A 16,567-nucleotide genomic window follows, 5' to 3' on the forward strand; every position below is an offset into this window, starting at 1 on the left:
CATATATCCGCGCAGGGAAGACAGAGAGTCGGGGAAAGTTTCTTGCCGAAAAGTTGAAAACAATTATTGTGTCTGTGCAGTTTGTCAGTTTGATGGTGCAGCTTTGTGTTGTTGTTCAATTTCTTTTGTGTTCTGATTTTTTTCCCTTAACATTCCTAGTAACAGTGTTTCATACAGTGTGTTTGTATTCGACAAACCAGAGTGCCTGCAAAAACAGTATAGGAGCTCTTTGTCAGCACAAATTTTTATTTTTGTCATAAAAAAATATGGTGAGATTGTTCCCAGTACAAATGAACTTGAACCAAAATAGGATTTTCTGAAATCCTTATTTTAATAGAAGGTGAGTTAAGGTAAGATAAGATAGTGCCAGCTTGCTCCATATTACAGACCACAAAACAATTAGTAGGTCCAATGAGTTTTAACACATATATAGTGTATATGGAGTATATACAGATCCAGTTCTTGAAATAAGAATAAAATAAGTTACTTGAGGTGATGAATTAAAGTGGCAGTAAGAAGTAATAATAATAGCAGTAAGTAATATGGAATATTGCAACATAATTGAACATAATTTCATGAAAAAACATAGTAATATTGCACATAGTGTAAGTATTCATTATCGATGGGTTATGATAGGCTGCTGTTTTGACTTTATTATTCCAGAGTCATATCCTTTGGGGTCGAAGTGAATGAAAGCATGGATGGGCAGATTTTTAGTGAAGGCCTTTGGGAGCCGTGGCTTCTTAAGCGTTTAGCTGTTATAAGGTCAATACGGCTATGAAAAGCTTTAGAGACACATAACACTCTTATAAAACCTGATGTGTAAAGTCTTAGCTGGCGGCGCAAAAAACAACAAAGAAAAGCCCTGAAACTCCATATAGTAAGAAATATGCTACACTAAGAAGGAACAAAGAGGGCAAAGAATGAAAAGATGCACTGAAAGTTTTTTCCCCCCCCCAATAATTAGTTTTGATGACGCTTTAATCAAACGGATGTGAATGAAGTCGAATCCATTAACGGGCAGCGCAAGGTTAAAACAACAATACTCGGCTTTATGATGTGCAATATGCACTGAAATATTACACGTGATAAGGGGGGATTTAATTATTGTGTGAATTTCACGGCCAATGAACAACGCTGCTGAACTTGCTACAAAGGTGGCAGCTGCTACCAGGATAAACTGCTAAAGTGATTACATCATTTTTTTTTTCTCCCTTTAATGTTTTGGAATTACATTGTTGGTTTAACCTGTGCAGCGCCTGCCCCCCCTCGCCCTCGGTAGTGTAGGTTAACCAGAGGCTGCTGTTAGCTCTCTCCGCCGCGCTCCTCCAACATCCGACTGAAGTGAGGAAGAGCAGGGGGGGATTGAAAGAGGACAGGGGGGGTATTATTTATTAATAGTCAGTCTCCCCAAAGCTCTGTAAAACATCCTGTTGGGGTCCCTGAGGTGAGCGCACAGCTTCAGAGCAATTAAAAAAGGAGGATGTGAGAGAGCGAAAGAGAAATTAACAGGGAGAGAGGGGGGGGGGGGGGGGGGTCTTGCCATGCAGCCACAGGGCCAGTAGGTCCGGCTGGCTGCGTTTAGCCGCACACTGTACATACAGCTTTAACGCCTGGGAGTATACAGGGGCCCTGAGCGGAATCAACTCCCCATGTCAGGGATCCCTTGTCTGGGTTTAAACGCCCGGAGACGGGGCTAAACCCTCTCTGGAGGATGATTGGACCAGAATAAGTGCAGGTAGTGGACCTCTGCCTTTCTGGTGGTTCTTGAAGGTGAAGTCTTCCTTTAACATCTGCTCTCATTCTCGGTGACGGCAGCAGACCACTCCCCCCAGTCCGGGAAGATGTTTGAATCAGGTGCAGTGCGGAGATGCTAAACTGCCCCTGGGTGTGAATGTGAGGTGAAAGGATTATCATCTGTATGCTTGCCCTGTGATAGACTGGTAACCTCCGCAGGGTGTTTACCTGCCCACTCTTGCATGCTGGGATACACTTGACAGACTCCAAATAGGATTGAGCGATGTAAAAAAAAATAAAAAAATAAAAAACAGATGAACATTCCAAACAAACCCAGAGGCGGCCAATGGCTATAGCTTCTAGATATCGCCAACTCTTAAACCATAAATTCTTAAATACAGTCAGGTGCTTCCCTTACAAGCATTTCTATTCATAAACCACTTTTAAGCAGGGCTATGTCTATATCCATCAGCAAGTGCTGTTAGGCATCATAAAAATGCTTAAGTGGTCTTTAATAAAAGGTAGGTTTTACATGCCTCTCAGGTATTTTCTCATAAAAACCTGAAAGGCTTTGGCGAGTCATTCTCACTTACAGGCTTGTAAAACCCGAGCATCCTCTCCTCAAACCGCCATGACAATAAGAACGTTTTCAGCAGTTTTTTGGTTTTTTCTTTTGTGCCTCCAGGAGCCTTATAACCCTCGTATAATCACCCCCAGATGATGCTCGGTCCCAGTATCCTCAGTTGCCCCTGCTTTTCCTTCTTATTTCTCTTTCCATTCCCCTCATGTCACTCCCCATCTATGATTATATTTGCCATGAGCTTGATTTGATCAGAGGGAGGGGAAGAAGGAAAAAAAAACCAGCAGAAACGGAGGATCTGGGAATAACTCCCTCCTCAAAATTGAGGCGTTATGATGCGTACATTAGTTCCACTACTTTGCCATTCTGTGCCCATCGTCAAGGTGGCTTACGCAACTGAGCAGGCGGAGACAAAGCGACTATTCTGGGCAGAGAGGCTGTGTTTCCCTCAGAGCCATGAAGGTGGAGGTGCTGTGGCTTCAGGGCAAAGAGAGAATAAAAAAGAGAAAGAAGAGAAAGCCGAGGTAGCCACATTTGCACAGGACGCATTAAAGAAAAACAATTATTTACTAGTGCAAATAGAACAGCAGGGGGAGGACTGAGTACTTTCGTCCAACGAGCTTAGGGAGGTATCCCAGAAATCCTCCTGCACATCCTCCAGCTCGACTCGTGAGATCCCCAGGGGTTCCCAGGCCAGACAGGATATGTAATCCCTCCAGTGTGCCTGGAGACGGCCCCAGGTCTCCTTCCAATTGCCTGACAATGCTTCCACAGAAAGGAACTCAGGAGAAGGCCAATCATTTTCCTTAACCACCTCGACTGGCAGCCGTTCTGTCTCTGATGTGTTCCTGAGGGCGAGCAGAGACACCCTGCGTAGGACGCTCATTTTGACTTCTTGGGTGCACAGGTTTTTATTCCTTTTATTCTGTCTTTCGTGACCGAGGCGCTGTCCGAGACCACAAACTTGAACAGGCTTTTAAAAACCAAGACAGATCTCACCCTCCCACTTAGATAGACATGTTTGACTTATACCTCCTTTACACCAAAATTAGCGAGTATATGCACATTTTTTAAACATGGGTAAACCTGAAAAAAAAAGCGATTATCTCCTTTCCCATTGCCAGTACGTCATTTTCCACGTCATGCAGGAACGCACTGGAAATGTGCATCTTACACTATACGAAGAAAACAATCACTGTTGCACGTTGTTCCCAAGTTGTAAAAAACAGTAAGTACACAATATTCAATGGCTGCCTACTGCCAATGCCCAGAAGTACAATATGTGTTGTAATGTCACGCTGGAAAAGGTGCGGCGTCAGCATCTAGACTGCTAAAATAAAGAAAAAGAAATGAGTACGACATGTTTCCATCACTGCCGATTGTTACCAGTGCTGATAAAAGCTTGTGTCAACTGCAGAGTCAAGCCCCTTTTCCCCTGGTCAAAAAAAACCCCATTAACACCCACTAACATCTGGCTTTTATCTGCAATGGGAATAGATACAAGCAGCATTCATCCTCTGGTCAAATGACTCCGAAGCAGACACAGGTTTTTATTGTCTCTGATCGGCACTGATGGAAATGTGACACCCGGGTGAATATGCTAATTTGGCCGACAGCTGGAGCGTAGTTTGCTTGTTGCACTTCACGTGTTTTTAGACAATTTCCAAAGATGATTACACGTTTTTAGTTTTGTGACGTCAAACATGACACAGCAGTGGGGGAAAAAGCACACAGACAAAACTTGATTACTGGGAATGGGAAAGGAGTCAATCACCTTTTATTAGTGGGTTTACTTGCATTTAGAAAACCTGCGTATGCCAGCTAATATTGGTGTAAAAGGGATCAATCATTTGACCTGGGAGTGAATACCACACTGCAGACAAAAGCAAGATGTTTGTGGAAGCCAGTGGAAAAGGGGGTTTTCATTGGCTCGGGAGTTCTTCAAAGTGTCTCTTCCACCACCTGACTGTATCCTCAGTTTCAGGTGAGCATCTCCCACCCCCTGCTGAGAACAGCCAGGGGAAGGCTCTGCCTCCACTTCGTAAGAAATCGGACAGTTTGCCATAAAGAAAAAAAAGCCTGTCTCCATGGCACCCACCTAACTTTATCTACAGTTAAGTTTTTTTGCTTCCAAGACCAGAAAAGCTGAAGTCTTTCTGGCCTCATGGTACTGGGGGGGGGCCTCCCTGGGCTATCCAGGCCAACTCTTTCAGCACGATGGCTGCTTCCATCAGCAGATTCTTGGGGTTTGGCCACTAGGTAGGACGGCCCTCTGGCTACAGATGTGAGCAGCTCTGGCCAGAGGGTGAAATAATACTGAGAGTTATTCTGTGGCAAGAATCACTTTTCTGAAATGTACCGAATGAGGCAGGGTGTTAACACATCTTAATTTCATGGATGGATGGATGGATGGATGGATGGATGGATGGGTGGACACATGTTTGACATCCAGTGGACAATACACACCATGCATAATTTAGACACTACAATCTGATCATCCAGGACTAAATTACTTTTCGACCTGGGTTTATTTAAAAAGCTTAAAAAGAACTAAACCTCGGGGGGGAGACGGGGTAGTAACAGCTGATCTGGGATATTTACATATTAGGATTTCACATGTTGGCCTAAAAGGCCCGGCATGAATAATTCACACCCAATCGCTGCCTAATGAGCACCAACGGGATGGTCAAGGAAGGGTCACAACCGCTCTGGAATTACACGTTTGCCATAATTTGCCAAAACTAATATTCCACATGGTGTATTAGGTCACTTCATGGTTGCAAATCTCTACAGTTCGTGTTTGTTTACACTCTGTAGATCCTTGTGTTAATTGGACTATAAGCAGCACTCACACATCTTCATTCTTAATAAACTGAACAATTACATCCACTGAAAAGGCACCAAGGAAGGCAAATACCAAAAGTAATTCATGCCACTAATCGACTGCGCAACCTGCACTACACACATGAGTGAATGAATAAATGAATGGAGGACATGAATGGTGCAAAAGGCAAAAAATCAGGGGATGACTGAGGCACTCTGGACTGAAAACACACTTTCTGATGCATTCAGCGAGGAAATAGAACTCACCTTTCAGAGAAATGATAGCCTGCGTCCACGGGAATCTCGTCGTTTATGCACGCACGCTTTTATAGCCTCGCCGTATTTGTGCTTTCACGAACAGCTGGAATGTCAATGTGCAACAAAGTGCAGGTTTTGATCCTAAAATATAAAGAGGAAAGAAAGGGAATAAAAGGCCCAGGGAGTGGAGGGAACCCGCTTGTTGTTGGATCTCTTGACAACCGCGGAAACCCGGCCTCGCAGGTTACACATAGATAAGTCTATCGCTGACACCCGGGTCACAAGATACGATCTGCAGGTCCAGCAGTGAAAACACACTTGGCCCGCTCGCAGAGGTTTGTTTCCCTTCCTCCTCGCCTTCCACCCTGTGTCCTGCAGCTTCGTGGGAAATTAAATATGCAAGCCGTCCCCGCTGCACACGGCACGGCCATTGATTTTGTGTCAATCCCGAGGCCGCGGTAACTCGATTTGGTATCAGTGATGGCTAAATGAGACCTCTCCAAGCAGGGGAGGCGAGAATTGGAAGAAGGGTTGACAGGTTTCTCATTCTTATTATCTTCATTTTTGCAAGAAGGGTGATATTGAGCAGCAGATCCCACTGATGGAGATTTCAGCACATGGGCCGGGTTCTTGTTTAGCATCCCACCTGATGACGAACGTGCCTCTTTAACTCTTTAATGCTGCACAGCGCCGCCTCACATCCCACTGGGGTTTCTTTGGCACGAGTTCAATTTTCTTGAAGCAATATTCATCACAGCCGATTCTACTCTAATGAGGATTCCACCCCCCCCCCCCCCTGACAGTGCTGAGCGCCTCACCAGAGTCAGCGATGAGCTTAATGCAATTAAGGCTGCAGCAGTCTCGCGGAGGTTCTTTCGACTTTCCTTTGCGAGGGACAGTTTGCACGGCTACTTTTTTGAAAATGTGGACTGGGCCAGATAAGCAGGGCTTCGGAGACAAACTTGGATTTAAATGCATTGTCCCCTTTTAAAGAAAAAAAAAGGACAACTGTGTTATTTTCTCTCTAAAGTCAAGACAACAACAAAAAAACGAGTGAAAAGATCATAACACAGTTGAGATTCTGTTGTGGTGACAGCGGATGGTGTTTCTCAGCTTGTGTTTTTGCGCGTGTGGGCGAAATCGACACTCCAAGAGAACTGTCAGCTTGTGAAAAACAAGCGTGCAGCGACATTTCATTTGATTTTTTTTAATTTGTGCATATGCATAGGTTGGGGTTTTGTGCTGAGAAACAGAGACGACGGAGGACCGCGGTGCTGCTGTCTGCAGTGTGATGCTGCATTGTGATTCACCACAAACCCTGACAGTGGCCCTTCTTTCCTTTTGCCACATCACTGGCAGTGTTCCCACCTTCCCCACAGGAGTCCGTCCTCGTCACACACACACACACACACATATGCTCCATTTAACAGCTCAACATTGCCACCAAGTGGAAACCACCTGCCATGACCCCACCCCCCCACCCCCACCACCACCTTGCCACGAGGTTAACAGCTCCAGATGCTTGCCATCAGCTGCACCGCAAGGGGACGGCGTTGCAGATGAAGGTGTCACGGCGGGTTCAGAAAGACGAGCGGGCATCAGCGCTTGGCCGCGGACCCGGATTTTGATGAGCGGACATCAAATCAATAATCTGTTCATTAGTGTTGCAAGAGGAAATCTGATTCATCCATTGTGCTCAATCCTCTTTCTCCCTCTGATGACCTTTTAATGTGCATCCATAGCTGCTGCTAAAAAAAAAGCCTGCGCGCCAATATCTCTGGCAGAAATAGTCCTCTTTACATCTTATCTGGGTGCTCTGCAATTGCAATCTCTTTCTATTTGGACGGCACCATAAACCTTTAGCATCTGCTGAAGGGGAAAATGACATCTTAGCTCAAATGCGTTTCGGCTATCAGGCTCCGGATCTTCCCTTTCCTCGCAATCAAGGTGGCAGTGCCAGAGTGCTAACAATGTGTGAGGTTATTTCCCTGCTGTCTTCATTACTATGTAATTAGCTGCGGTGCTATTCAATTTCCCTCATTTCAGACCTTTTTCCGATCAATGTCAGTCGGGCTGCTGGCTAAATGGCTGCGCCGCCTCGGAGGGATCTTCTATAGCTGAATGGGCGGTATCAATCACGGGCTAAAAGAGACGTTCGATGCCGTGTAGTCGGCGATGACCGCACACGCTTTAAGACACAATGGAGCAGGCTCCCAGGGGATCAGTGGGGTGATATGGGGGAGTCTGTGATATTTCAAAGAGGATATTGCATTAGAATGTCAGGTTTACGACTGCTTCTTTTCTTCTCCGCACCCGGTATCGACCCCTATCAAGGTGCTGACACAAATCTGGACGTTTCAATATGGAGTTTATTGTTTGCAGGGCCCGGTGCTCCCTGTGTGGAGTCTGCATTTGCTTCCTTTCAACCCTTTCTGGTCGTTCATACATCAGCTCTGGCTATTTATCCATGATGGATCGTGAGTGTCCTTGCTGGTCGAATAGGCCGCCACGGGAAACGCACGAATCACGGTTGCATAATCACGGGGGTTGACGCCAAATGCATCTGCGTGCGTGACCGAGGTCGATAGGCCAAGTTACGAAAGAAATCACCTCTGCAGTTCACCAGCTCCGTGTTAACGGACACGGAACCACATGAGAGCATTTAGCAGTATCATAGCACTCAATAAGATATGAGCGGACTCAAAGGCTGGATATAGCCAGATCAATGCCCCCCCCCCCCCCCCCCTTGAACAGAACACGCAGAGTGGGAGTCAGCACTCGGAGGCCCAGACTGGCTTCATCTGTGAGAGTAATTAGATGTGGCATCGACTCCAAGGCTCATTCGGGGCTGGTTATTAATGTCTACAATAGAATGCCAGAGGACACTGGATCACGGTCACACAAAGGATGGCAGAAGTGTGTGTGTGTGTGTTTGTGTGTGTGTGTGTGTGTGTGTGTGTGTGTGTGTGTGTGTGTAGATGCAGATCTGCGTGTGGATCAGTCTCTTTTGGGGGAGGATGTGGTGAGAGACAGTTTTTGTTTTCAATCTCATGTTGTAATTGCTGTGAAATCATCATCTGCTGGAAAGGGATCAATAAGTTGCAGTGGGATTTCTTCAAGTTAAACAAGAAAATCCCCCAAATGTTCCAGCTCTCACCAGATGTTTACCGCTATTAATGGTGAAGGATGTAAAGTTTGTTTGGATCAAGTTGCAGGAGATATGAACTGTGTCCTAATTCAGGGGTCGCAATCCTTCGGAGTGAAAATCTCAGGGGTCAAAGTTCAGCAAGTGAAGCCGGACTGCGGATTTGATCCCCCTCCTCGCTTCCTCATTCCAGTGTGTGTGGCCAGTGTGTTTTTTTTGTTTTTGTTTGCAGAATATGATGTCATATTGACCTTACACATGCTTTGTGAGGTCACCGAACCCTTGACCTTTGACCTTCAAAATCGAATCCAGGTGTTCCTGAAATAAAGAGAATGGAGTGGACAAAAAAAACGAAATGGTGCTTTTCCTGTTTCACAAAGACAAAGACAAAACCTTGTTTTTTTTCCCAGTAACATTCTTATTAGTCACAGAAATTCTTTAAACCAGAGACAACAAGTTTTGGAAAGACGCCTCCATTTAATACTGACGAGTCATCTGGAGACTACAAGGAGCAGCAGGGAAATCAGTCGGAAAGATTCATTCTCAGAGCAACAGCGAACATCTTTCGTAAGGCGGGGAGCGACACAGAAGGACCGGCAGCTATTTAGCTCTTTATACAGAAAAAATAAATACCAGCAGTGGGATGAGTCTCAATCAATGACAAACCAGCAGTTAACAATATGGCACTCGAAGTCTGAATTCATCTCGGCGCAGGCACAAAGCAACACAAACATTCCCTCTGGCAGGAATTTCAAGACCTCACGTTTCCTAAATAAATGATAACTTGGCATGCTAGATAAAAAATTTAAAAAAAACAGAAAAGAAGAAATCCTCAGTAACAGAGACGTCTGGCCACAGAATGGAGCCATAAAGGAGAGAGAGAAGCATGCGGGATAAAAAAACAGCGTAATACAACTTGCATCAACACAGATTTCTCAGGGTAATGTTTTTTTATAGACGCTGCTGTCAAATGAAAAAGCCTCATTACTCCAGTTTGGGTATTATGCGTTTGCTTATCGTATCTCGACTGACGGAGCACATTCAGGAGCCACGTTTTCCCTCTCTCTCTCTCTCTCTCTCAGGTTCTTCATGTGACAGCAGCGTGCCACCGTCACCGCTACATTGACGGTACTGCGAGAGCATAGATTGCCAGTGCACTGGTACGAGACAGAACTGCATATACCGAAAACATCACAACGGGAAACAACCACGGGACAGTTCCAGATATTCAGGATGAACATGAACAGAAACATGACGCCGATCAAAGTCCACCATCATTATAACTGTCCACGTGGTCGCCTTGGTTTGTTTGCAAAGTGGCCGCTTTTGTCGTCACCACCCCAAAATCAATCTTTCTTTTTTTATCTGACATCGAAAATTGTAATTTCAAAACAAGCCGGCGAGCAATAAAAAGCAGAGATTCTCAGATGAAGGAGACAGCAGCTTAGTCTGGGAATATGTTTACATTCTTGGCAATGACAGCACCTCTATTGTGTCTTAAAAGAAAAAAGAAAAAAAAGTAGACAGCCGTTCCAATCTGCAGCAAAGTGAGCTCAAATTAAACTCCTCTGACTTTAACATAGGAAAATACAATATTGTGGATTTTATTTCTCTTTTCTTTAGAATATATAGTGAGATTTACACAAACACTTGGTCGGCATGGGATCAAAATGTAGAGATTTGACATACAAAGACCGTTCCATTCACATTGGTCTTCACATTCGTGTGAGTCAGCCGGAGTGGGGTTGCAGTTGCGGCGTTTGTCCACCGTGTGGCACCGTGTAGGTATCCTGACTGGTGTTCAGCGCAATTTCTCCTCAGTGTGGGGGTGCTGCTAGACTCACATACTGCAGCACGTTCCGCGTCTGGCTCCCCCTGATGGACGGTCACTGATTTGGCCTCCTGCACACCAACTGGAGAGAGGGATTTAAAAAATAAGGGAGCTGCAGACTCGTCACTGACCTTCACAATTCAAGGCTCCTGCAAGTATTGTCATAAAGAGACTGACACAGCGAGTGAAACAGGTTGAAAGGCTCGAGGAAAATAAATGATAACACGTCTGCACTGTGCAGAATAGCAACAGCTCTGTGCACCCAGACCTGCAGGAGCCCCCTGGAAGCCCTGCAGTTGCTGTGTTGGTTTTCAGTTTGTGGTAATCTGCTTTAATAAACTGGATTGGGAATATGCACCAGTTATTTACAAACCAAAAGCCCCTGAGCCCTGAGGCGGCAATTACCATCTTATAGAGACTGCCTCTATATTCTCCGACCTAAAAACTTGTGTTTAATCAACCTGCCATGGACCGACTACTCATTTTGCTCACCAGTAGGTTGACCTGGACACTGTTTCTTGCATTTATAGATGTGAATTATTGCTCAGATGGTCCTTTGCCAAATTAGGCATTGGCCCCTGCATAGCTTGCAAATTAGTGATTCTCGGGGATCACAAGCTAAATTGCAGGAAGTGCAGCATAAGAGGAAGGAAGAAGAAATGTCTGCAATGTTTTTTACTGTTACCTCCAACCAGTGTTTTTTTCCCCTGTCAGATCATGATTCGTTTTATAAAATAAATAATTTAAACGGTTTTGCACATTTATAAAAACAGCCATGTTTATAATATTTATATTTTTATGGTACCTAGTATTTGTAGTTTTTAACCCTTTTTTATTGCTGTGTCAATGGTGACTTTCCTAGATGGAGGATGAATAAAGGTACATTTTATATTAATTTATCTTATATTTGAGTGACACCAGTGCTTTTAATTAAGCAAATAAAATCGTAGCCACAGGTCATGTAGCATTATGCAAATTATTTCGGCAGGTAGCTATGATAAAAATATATAATCCACGATTGAGTGTTTGACACTTTTTTTTTAACTGTTCACATTGAAAGAGTCCAGGCTTTTTGTGGGCAGGCAAAGGTACTAAAGGGGCTGCAGCACCTCCAGCAGGCGGGCAACTGTAATTACAGGGCATACAATTTTACCAAACAAATAAATGAAAATGAAGCACAGTAGTAAAGCTAACCTCCAACCATTTTTATTTTTTATATTTCATTTTTTATTATTATGTGCAGCCTGACTAATGAACAAATGTAGAATATGATGAAGATAATATTCAGCACTAACTGAAACAATCATGGATTTAAATAGTGGATTTGTTATGTCTCCAAAATTTGTTGAATTCTTCAAAGCTATTTAAGTTTGCTGTGTGTTGCAGTTTAAAATGTTCCAAAGCTGGTATAAAATGTTGGACATTCAAATTAATACAAACATCCTGATTGTTGAACTGTATTTATGACACAAGGAGTAAATTCTAGGTAATAAAAGAAAACTATTGAGTCAGATTTAGTGATTAATAAGGTTATCATTAAGTAAGAAGCATAAACCATCTCTCACCTGGTTATAGGTGGACATCAAACACACCTTCCTCCACCGACTCTATATCCTCCTCGGCAATCACTGATGGAAACAGAAAGTGAGGGGAAAGAAAATAGGAACAGATTTGTCAAACAAATGGGAATGCAAGCACAGACACACACACACACCAAATCTAATGACATATGTGGCCTCTGTCTGTTTACCAGCGCCTGGCTCTATTGTCTCGTCCAGTGATCATGCAGGTCCTCGCTGATATAAAAACAGAGCCGGGCAGGGCACCACTTTCGCTAATATCTGATGAAAACGCTGCGGCGGTGAGTCACTGGCCTCGCCGTGGTGGACCAATCACATCTCCATTGCAAATTACACTATTGTTATTGAAAATATCTGCCAAATGTCAGTGCACCGTATGCTGGGGGGGGGGGGGGGGGGGGGGGGGGGGGGGACCAAAGCGCCCCCTCACAAAGCGGAGGGGGCGAGAAGAGCTGAAAACTGAAAAATTCCTCTAAGCTGTGCTTGTGTGAGAGAATGACTATATTCACAGACTGTTATATTTTGCCTAATATAAAATCAACTTAATAAGACTATTTTATGCTGCATTTACGTCACATGAAAGATTTACACCTGAAAATATCATTCACCTTCACCTGCCTTGAAGATTTAAGTGTTGGATGTTATTTCACACTGTTGATGTCAGCATGAAGAAAATAACTGCATTCAACAGATATCATTTCTTTGTATAGAAGGAACAATGTATATAAATGTTGATGCTGAGTTGACAAGCGTCATATCTTAAAAGTTCTCTCTCGTGCCAAATGAAAATTGATCTAAATCTTGGTTTTCGGCCATTTTTGCTACTTTGCAAGAACAATAGATGAGGAAATGTATTTTTGTGACTTTTTAACAAACCACAGCACCACTCACCTGTGTTCTGCAGGCTGGGCGGGGTGTTGGCAGGTGGAGGGAAGCTATAGGATCTGGCCTGCAGAGTCGGCGGCGTCTCGTGACTGATGCTCTTGGTCCTCTTCCGGCACTCGACGGCCAGGCGGCTCCGGCAGGCCTTGTGGCAGTTCACCCCGCAGGCTGCCCCAGGAGCATCCGTGTGGAGGGGGAAGGACGGCGGCAGGGAGCGGTGCCGCGCCAGGAGGGGAGCACAGCGAGGTCGGATGAGAGGGAGGGAGAGTCGTTCGAGAGGGGAGGCGAGACGGGAGGATGAAAGGCCAGGAGAGACGGGTGGAGGGGGAGTGGAGGTGAGAGAGAGGGAGAGGGTCAGACAGAGGAATGGGTGCCAACACAAACATGGAGGCGAACAGGAGAGTGAGCGGCGAAGGGGGAGTGCTTCTACACGCCATGCAGACACGTGAACACTGGCACACAGCGAGGCCGACTGTGCCCGACAACAACTCAGTCAACCAGTGGGCGTCTAAGAGCGGAGGAGCGACGGGCCAGCACCAAGAAAACATGTGAGAGACAACCAACCTGAATGCACAACAAATCACCACAGTAAAACTAAATCTCATTTGTCCTTGACACCGTTGCAAAGAGTTTGACACTTAATACGAAAGGTGTTTTGCTAATTAAAACCCCCACGTCCTCTTGGAAGCATAATAGAAAAAATTATTATTCTCCTTCGGTCAGAAAGTCAGACATTCCCCTCTTCCCCTCATAAGTGGTCAAGTGTCTGACTTCATTCTTTACGAACTGTCTGCCTTGAAATGACTGAAAAGCATCCATTTAAAATGTTTCTTTTTGTTTAGCCTCACTGCAATTTCTCTCTTGTGTGTGTGTTTTTTTTTTTTTCGTCCTTGTAGCATTACTGTATTAATTAGAGTCATTGTACTCCAGGGGCGCATAACAAACCCATGAAATTGGAGGGGTATGGCACCGTGGCCAAGGCGTCTCACACCAGCACTTTAACAGAAAAACACAAGTGCAAAAGCCACACAACTGAAACCCAATCACAAAGGAAGTGAGCCACAGCGGATTTTGACAACGAAACAAGCAACGTTACTTACTGATGTCAAGTGAGACATTGTTTTTTTGGAAACCCAGCCGCTTGCTTAAAATGTGAAGCTTGCCTATTTCAGGTGTTGCAGTACGATTCTTTGAGCACCAATAATGGAAATATGTACCTGTACCTTAACACATCAAATACATAATCAAATATATAAGCACCAAACGAAGGCTCACTTGACCCAGGGACTCGACGGCAGTAAGTAACTGTACTCGCTCATTTGTCAATATCCATTGTCGCTCACTTCCGCTGTGGTCATGTTTCCATTGTGTGGTTATCAAAGTTAAGTTGTGGCTTTTTGCGTTCCTGCTCTCTGTTAATGTGCTTGGGAGAGATGTACACCGTAGTACTGGGGAAGTGTTGGGGCAGCGTCATATTTATGGACAATATATATGGTATTGATTATCTCTCCCAACTCCGGGCAACAAAATGGATGAAAAGATTTCCCCCAAAACATTGAGCGCTCTCCTATAAACTAACGTCCAAACAGACACACACACACACACACTCTCATGGACCTCAACATGGGTGATTCATTTTAATAATGTCCCTGCCGCTCTCTCTCTACCTCCCTGAGTCCGGGCTAACAATGGTAATGGGGATGAATGGCTGCGGGCCCTTTCATTGACTTCCTCTGGACTCCTTAATGCACTGGAATGAGACAGAACACTCCACTCCCCCGTCCTCTCTCCCCTGTGAAGGAAGTGTCTGATCGGGAAGGTTTGGGTGGGAGGGGGGGAGGCGGGAGGGAGGGTACGAGTGGGTGCCGTGTGTACACTAAGTGCGAAAGTAATGCATGAACCAATTTGTCAGTGTCTCTGTGTGTTTAGTTTTCTCACCTTCCTGCCGTTTCCCCCTCACTTTGTCTCAAAGGCAGCAATCTGGCAGTCATGTTTGCCTTTTAGAAACTGAAGCACCTTCCAAACCCTGTGTATAAAAGCTAAAATACACCCAAAGAACCCAAAGAAGATAAAGATATAACAAAAGAGCGAAGAAACCACGAGGAGTTGAGTCCGGACCGCGCCGCGGCGACCACACATGTAAGTAAAGTCCTCCGCGCATACATGTCCGTCCTATTTCCCAGGCTACTATGGAAACTAAAGTGAATACTGCCACACTCACTCCTGTGCCGTAAACGTTTATATCCTCGTTTATCGGAACGATCGGCAAAGCAATGAAATGTTATCTCCCCGCTCTAACGTCTCACACGGCCGAGCTGTAATCAATCACTCCGGCGCTCCGGCAGATGGAGCCTTGCGTGATTTGCATTTTAGATCCAGCGAAACATTCTCCAAAGTTGTTGCTTGACATCTGGACGGAAACATGTGTAGTGTGAGTTAATTATGGGGCTGAATGTCTGCAGATGATCATTACTTAACTCGGAGCATTAACGGAGAGCATCGACGGCAAACCTCCACGGGGGGGGGGGGGAGGAGAAGTGTGTGTTTTTGAAGCTAATGACCACGAGGAGGAGATGGCGGGAGGCGTCGGGGGGGTTGCTCGCCTGTGTGTATATGTACATTTGTGAAATGAAGCAGCTTCCTCGCACACTCGTCTACTGGGAGCCTTGAAAGGGCAAATAATTGAGTATTGTGGTCTCAGCCGATGGAGCAGCTGTTAGTTAACAGAGCTCCCTGTGCGTGGACATACAATAAAAGTGTGATGAATTGTATTTGATAAGGTTTCTGCGTTGATGACATTTACTAGACACTTCAGCTCTCTGGATTGTGTGTGTGTGTGTGTGTGTGTGTGTTTGTGTGTGTGGGACTGATGGCCTCAAAATGGATCCCTTAATTCTTTGCAGGCTGCTGTACACATCTGGGTGGAACACACATCTGTGCAGCTGATGTGGAATCAAAAGAATCGCTCTCTTACCTTTACACTTGTAGCCTTGCTTGTAGAAACCCCAAATCTACAGACAGAAAGAAAGATAGAAAGAAAGAGAGAGAGAAAAGGTCAGTGGGGCTGGGTGTTAATTAGGATGAGTTCTCATTTGGTTTCAATCTCGGCAAGAGGGATGTTGAAATAATCATGGTGTTGCCATAGTTTTTCAGATGAAAGAGGAGAAAATGTAAGGATAGGTCAACAACAGGTCGTCGTACGATTTTAAATGCTCATCATTATCATATGGACCCAGATCCTGAATGATCACAGGTAGAACTTTTGTTTAAATCGTGATAATTTTTTTACCTCCAGCACTTTGGTTTTTAACATAGTGATGAGGGGGAGATATTAGGAATGAATATAGATTGTAGAATTATCAGCAGGGGCATCCAGTGGCTGCGTGCTTAACTGTCAGCTCTCAAATTAAGGCACAATGCGTAAAATATGTAGGTGTATCTACTCGTTCCTTTAAAAAAATTCTGAAATACGAGTAAATAATGGTAAACACAGATAATGATACATAATATATTAAAACAGGATTGCAGTAGTTATTACTCTATGAATTTCAGAAAATGACATTAACCATATAACAAACCAAAGTAGCCTATATCAGTATATTCAACTCCTTAACCCTCAAAGACATAGTTTTAAATTCATTCACTTTAACAGCATATGTCATAAATAAAATTCAGTTATGGCTTTGATTTCACAGGAGCTTCTAGGTGTGTGGATCTTCAAACATTCTGTG

At 44.6% G+C, this 16,567-nt stretch overlaps 1 protein-coding gene across 2 annotated transcripts in view; it reads right to left on the bottom strand.

Moving 5' to 3' along the window:
* Positions 1–8,951: 8,951 nt before the first annotated feature.
* Positions 8,952–16,567, bottom strand: part of LOC117779283 (RAS guanyl-releasing protein 2-like) — a 39,476-nt gene continuing 31,860 nt past the window's right edge. For both annotated transcript variants that reach the window (XM_034615330.1, XM_034615331.1), the window contains exons 14-17: positions 15,811–15,847; positions 12,846–13,004; positions 11,940–12,002; positions 8,952–10,445 (exon numbers count right to left, since the gene is read on the bottom strand). In XM_034615330.1, coding sequence (XP_034471221.1) covers positions 11,944–12,002; positions 12,846–13,004; positions 15,811–15,847 — 255 coding nt within the window. In that variant the 3' untranslated portion in view covers positions 8,952–10,445; positions 11,940–11,943. The remainder of the gene's footprint in view (positions 10,446–11,939; positions 12,003–12,845; positions 13,005–15,810; positions 15,848–16,567) is intronic.

Source organism: Hippoglossus hippoglossus, chromosome 18 (genome assembly GCF_009819705.1).
Source record: "Hippoglossus hippoglossus isolate fHipHip1 chromosome 18, fHipHip1.pri, whole genome shotgun sequence".
Lineage (NCBI taxonomy): Eukaryota > Metazoa > Chordata > Actinopteri > Pleuronectiformes > Pleuronectidae > Hippoglossus > Hippoglossus hippoglossus.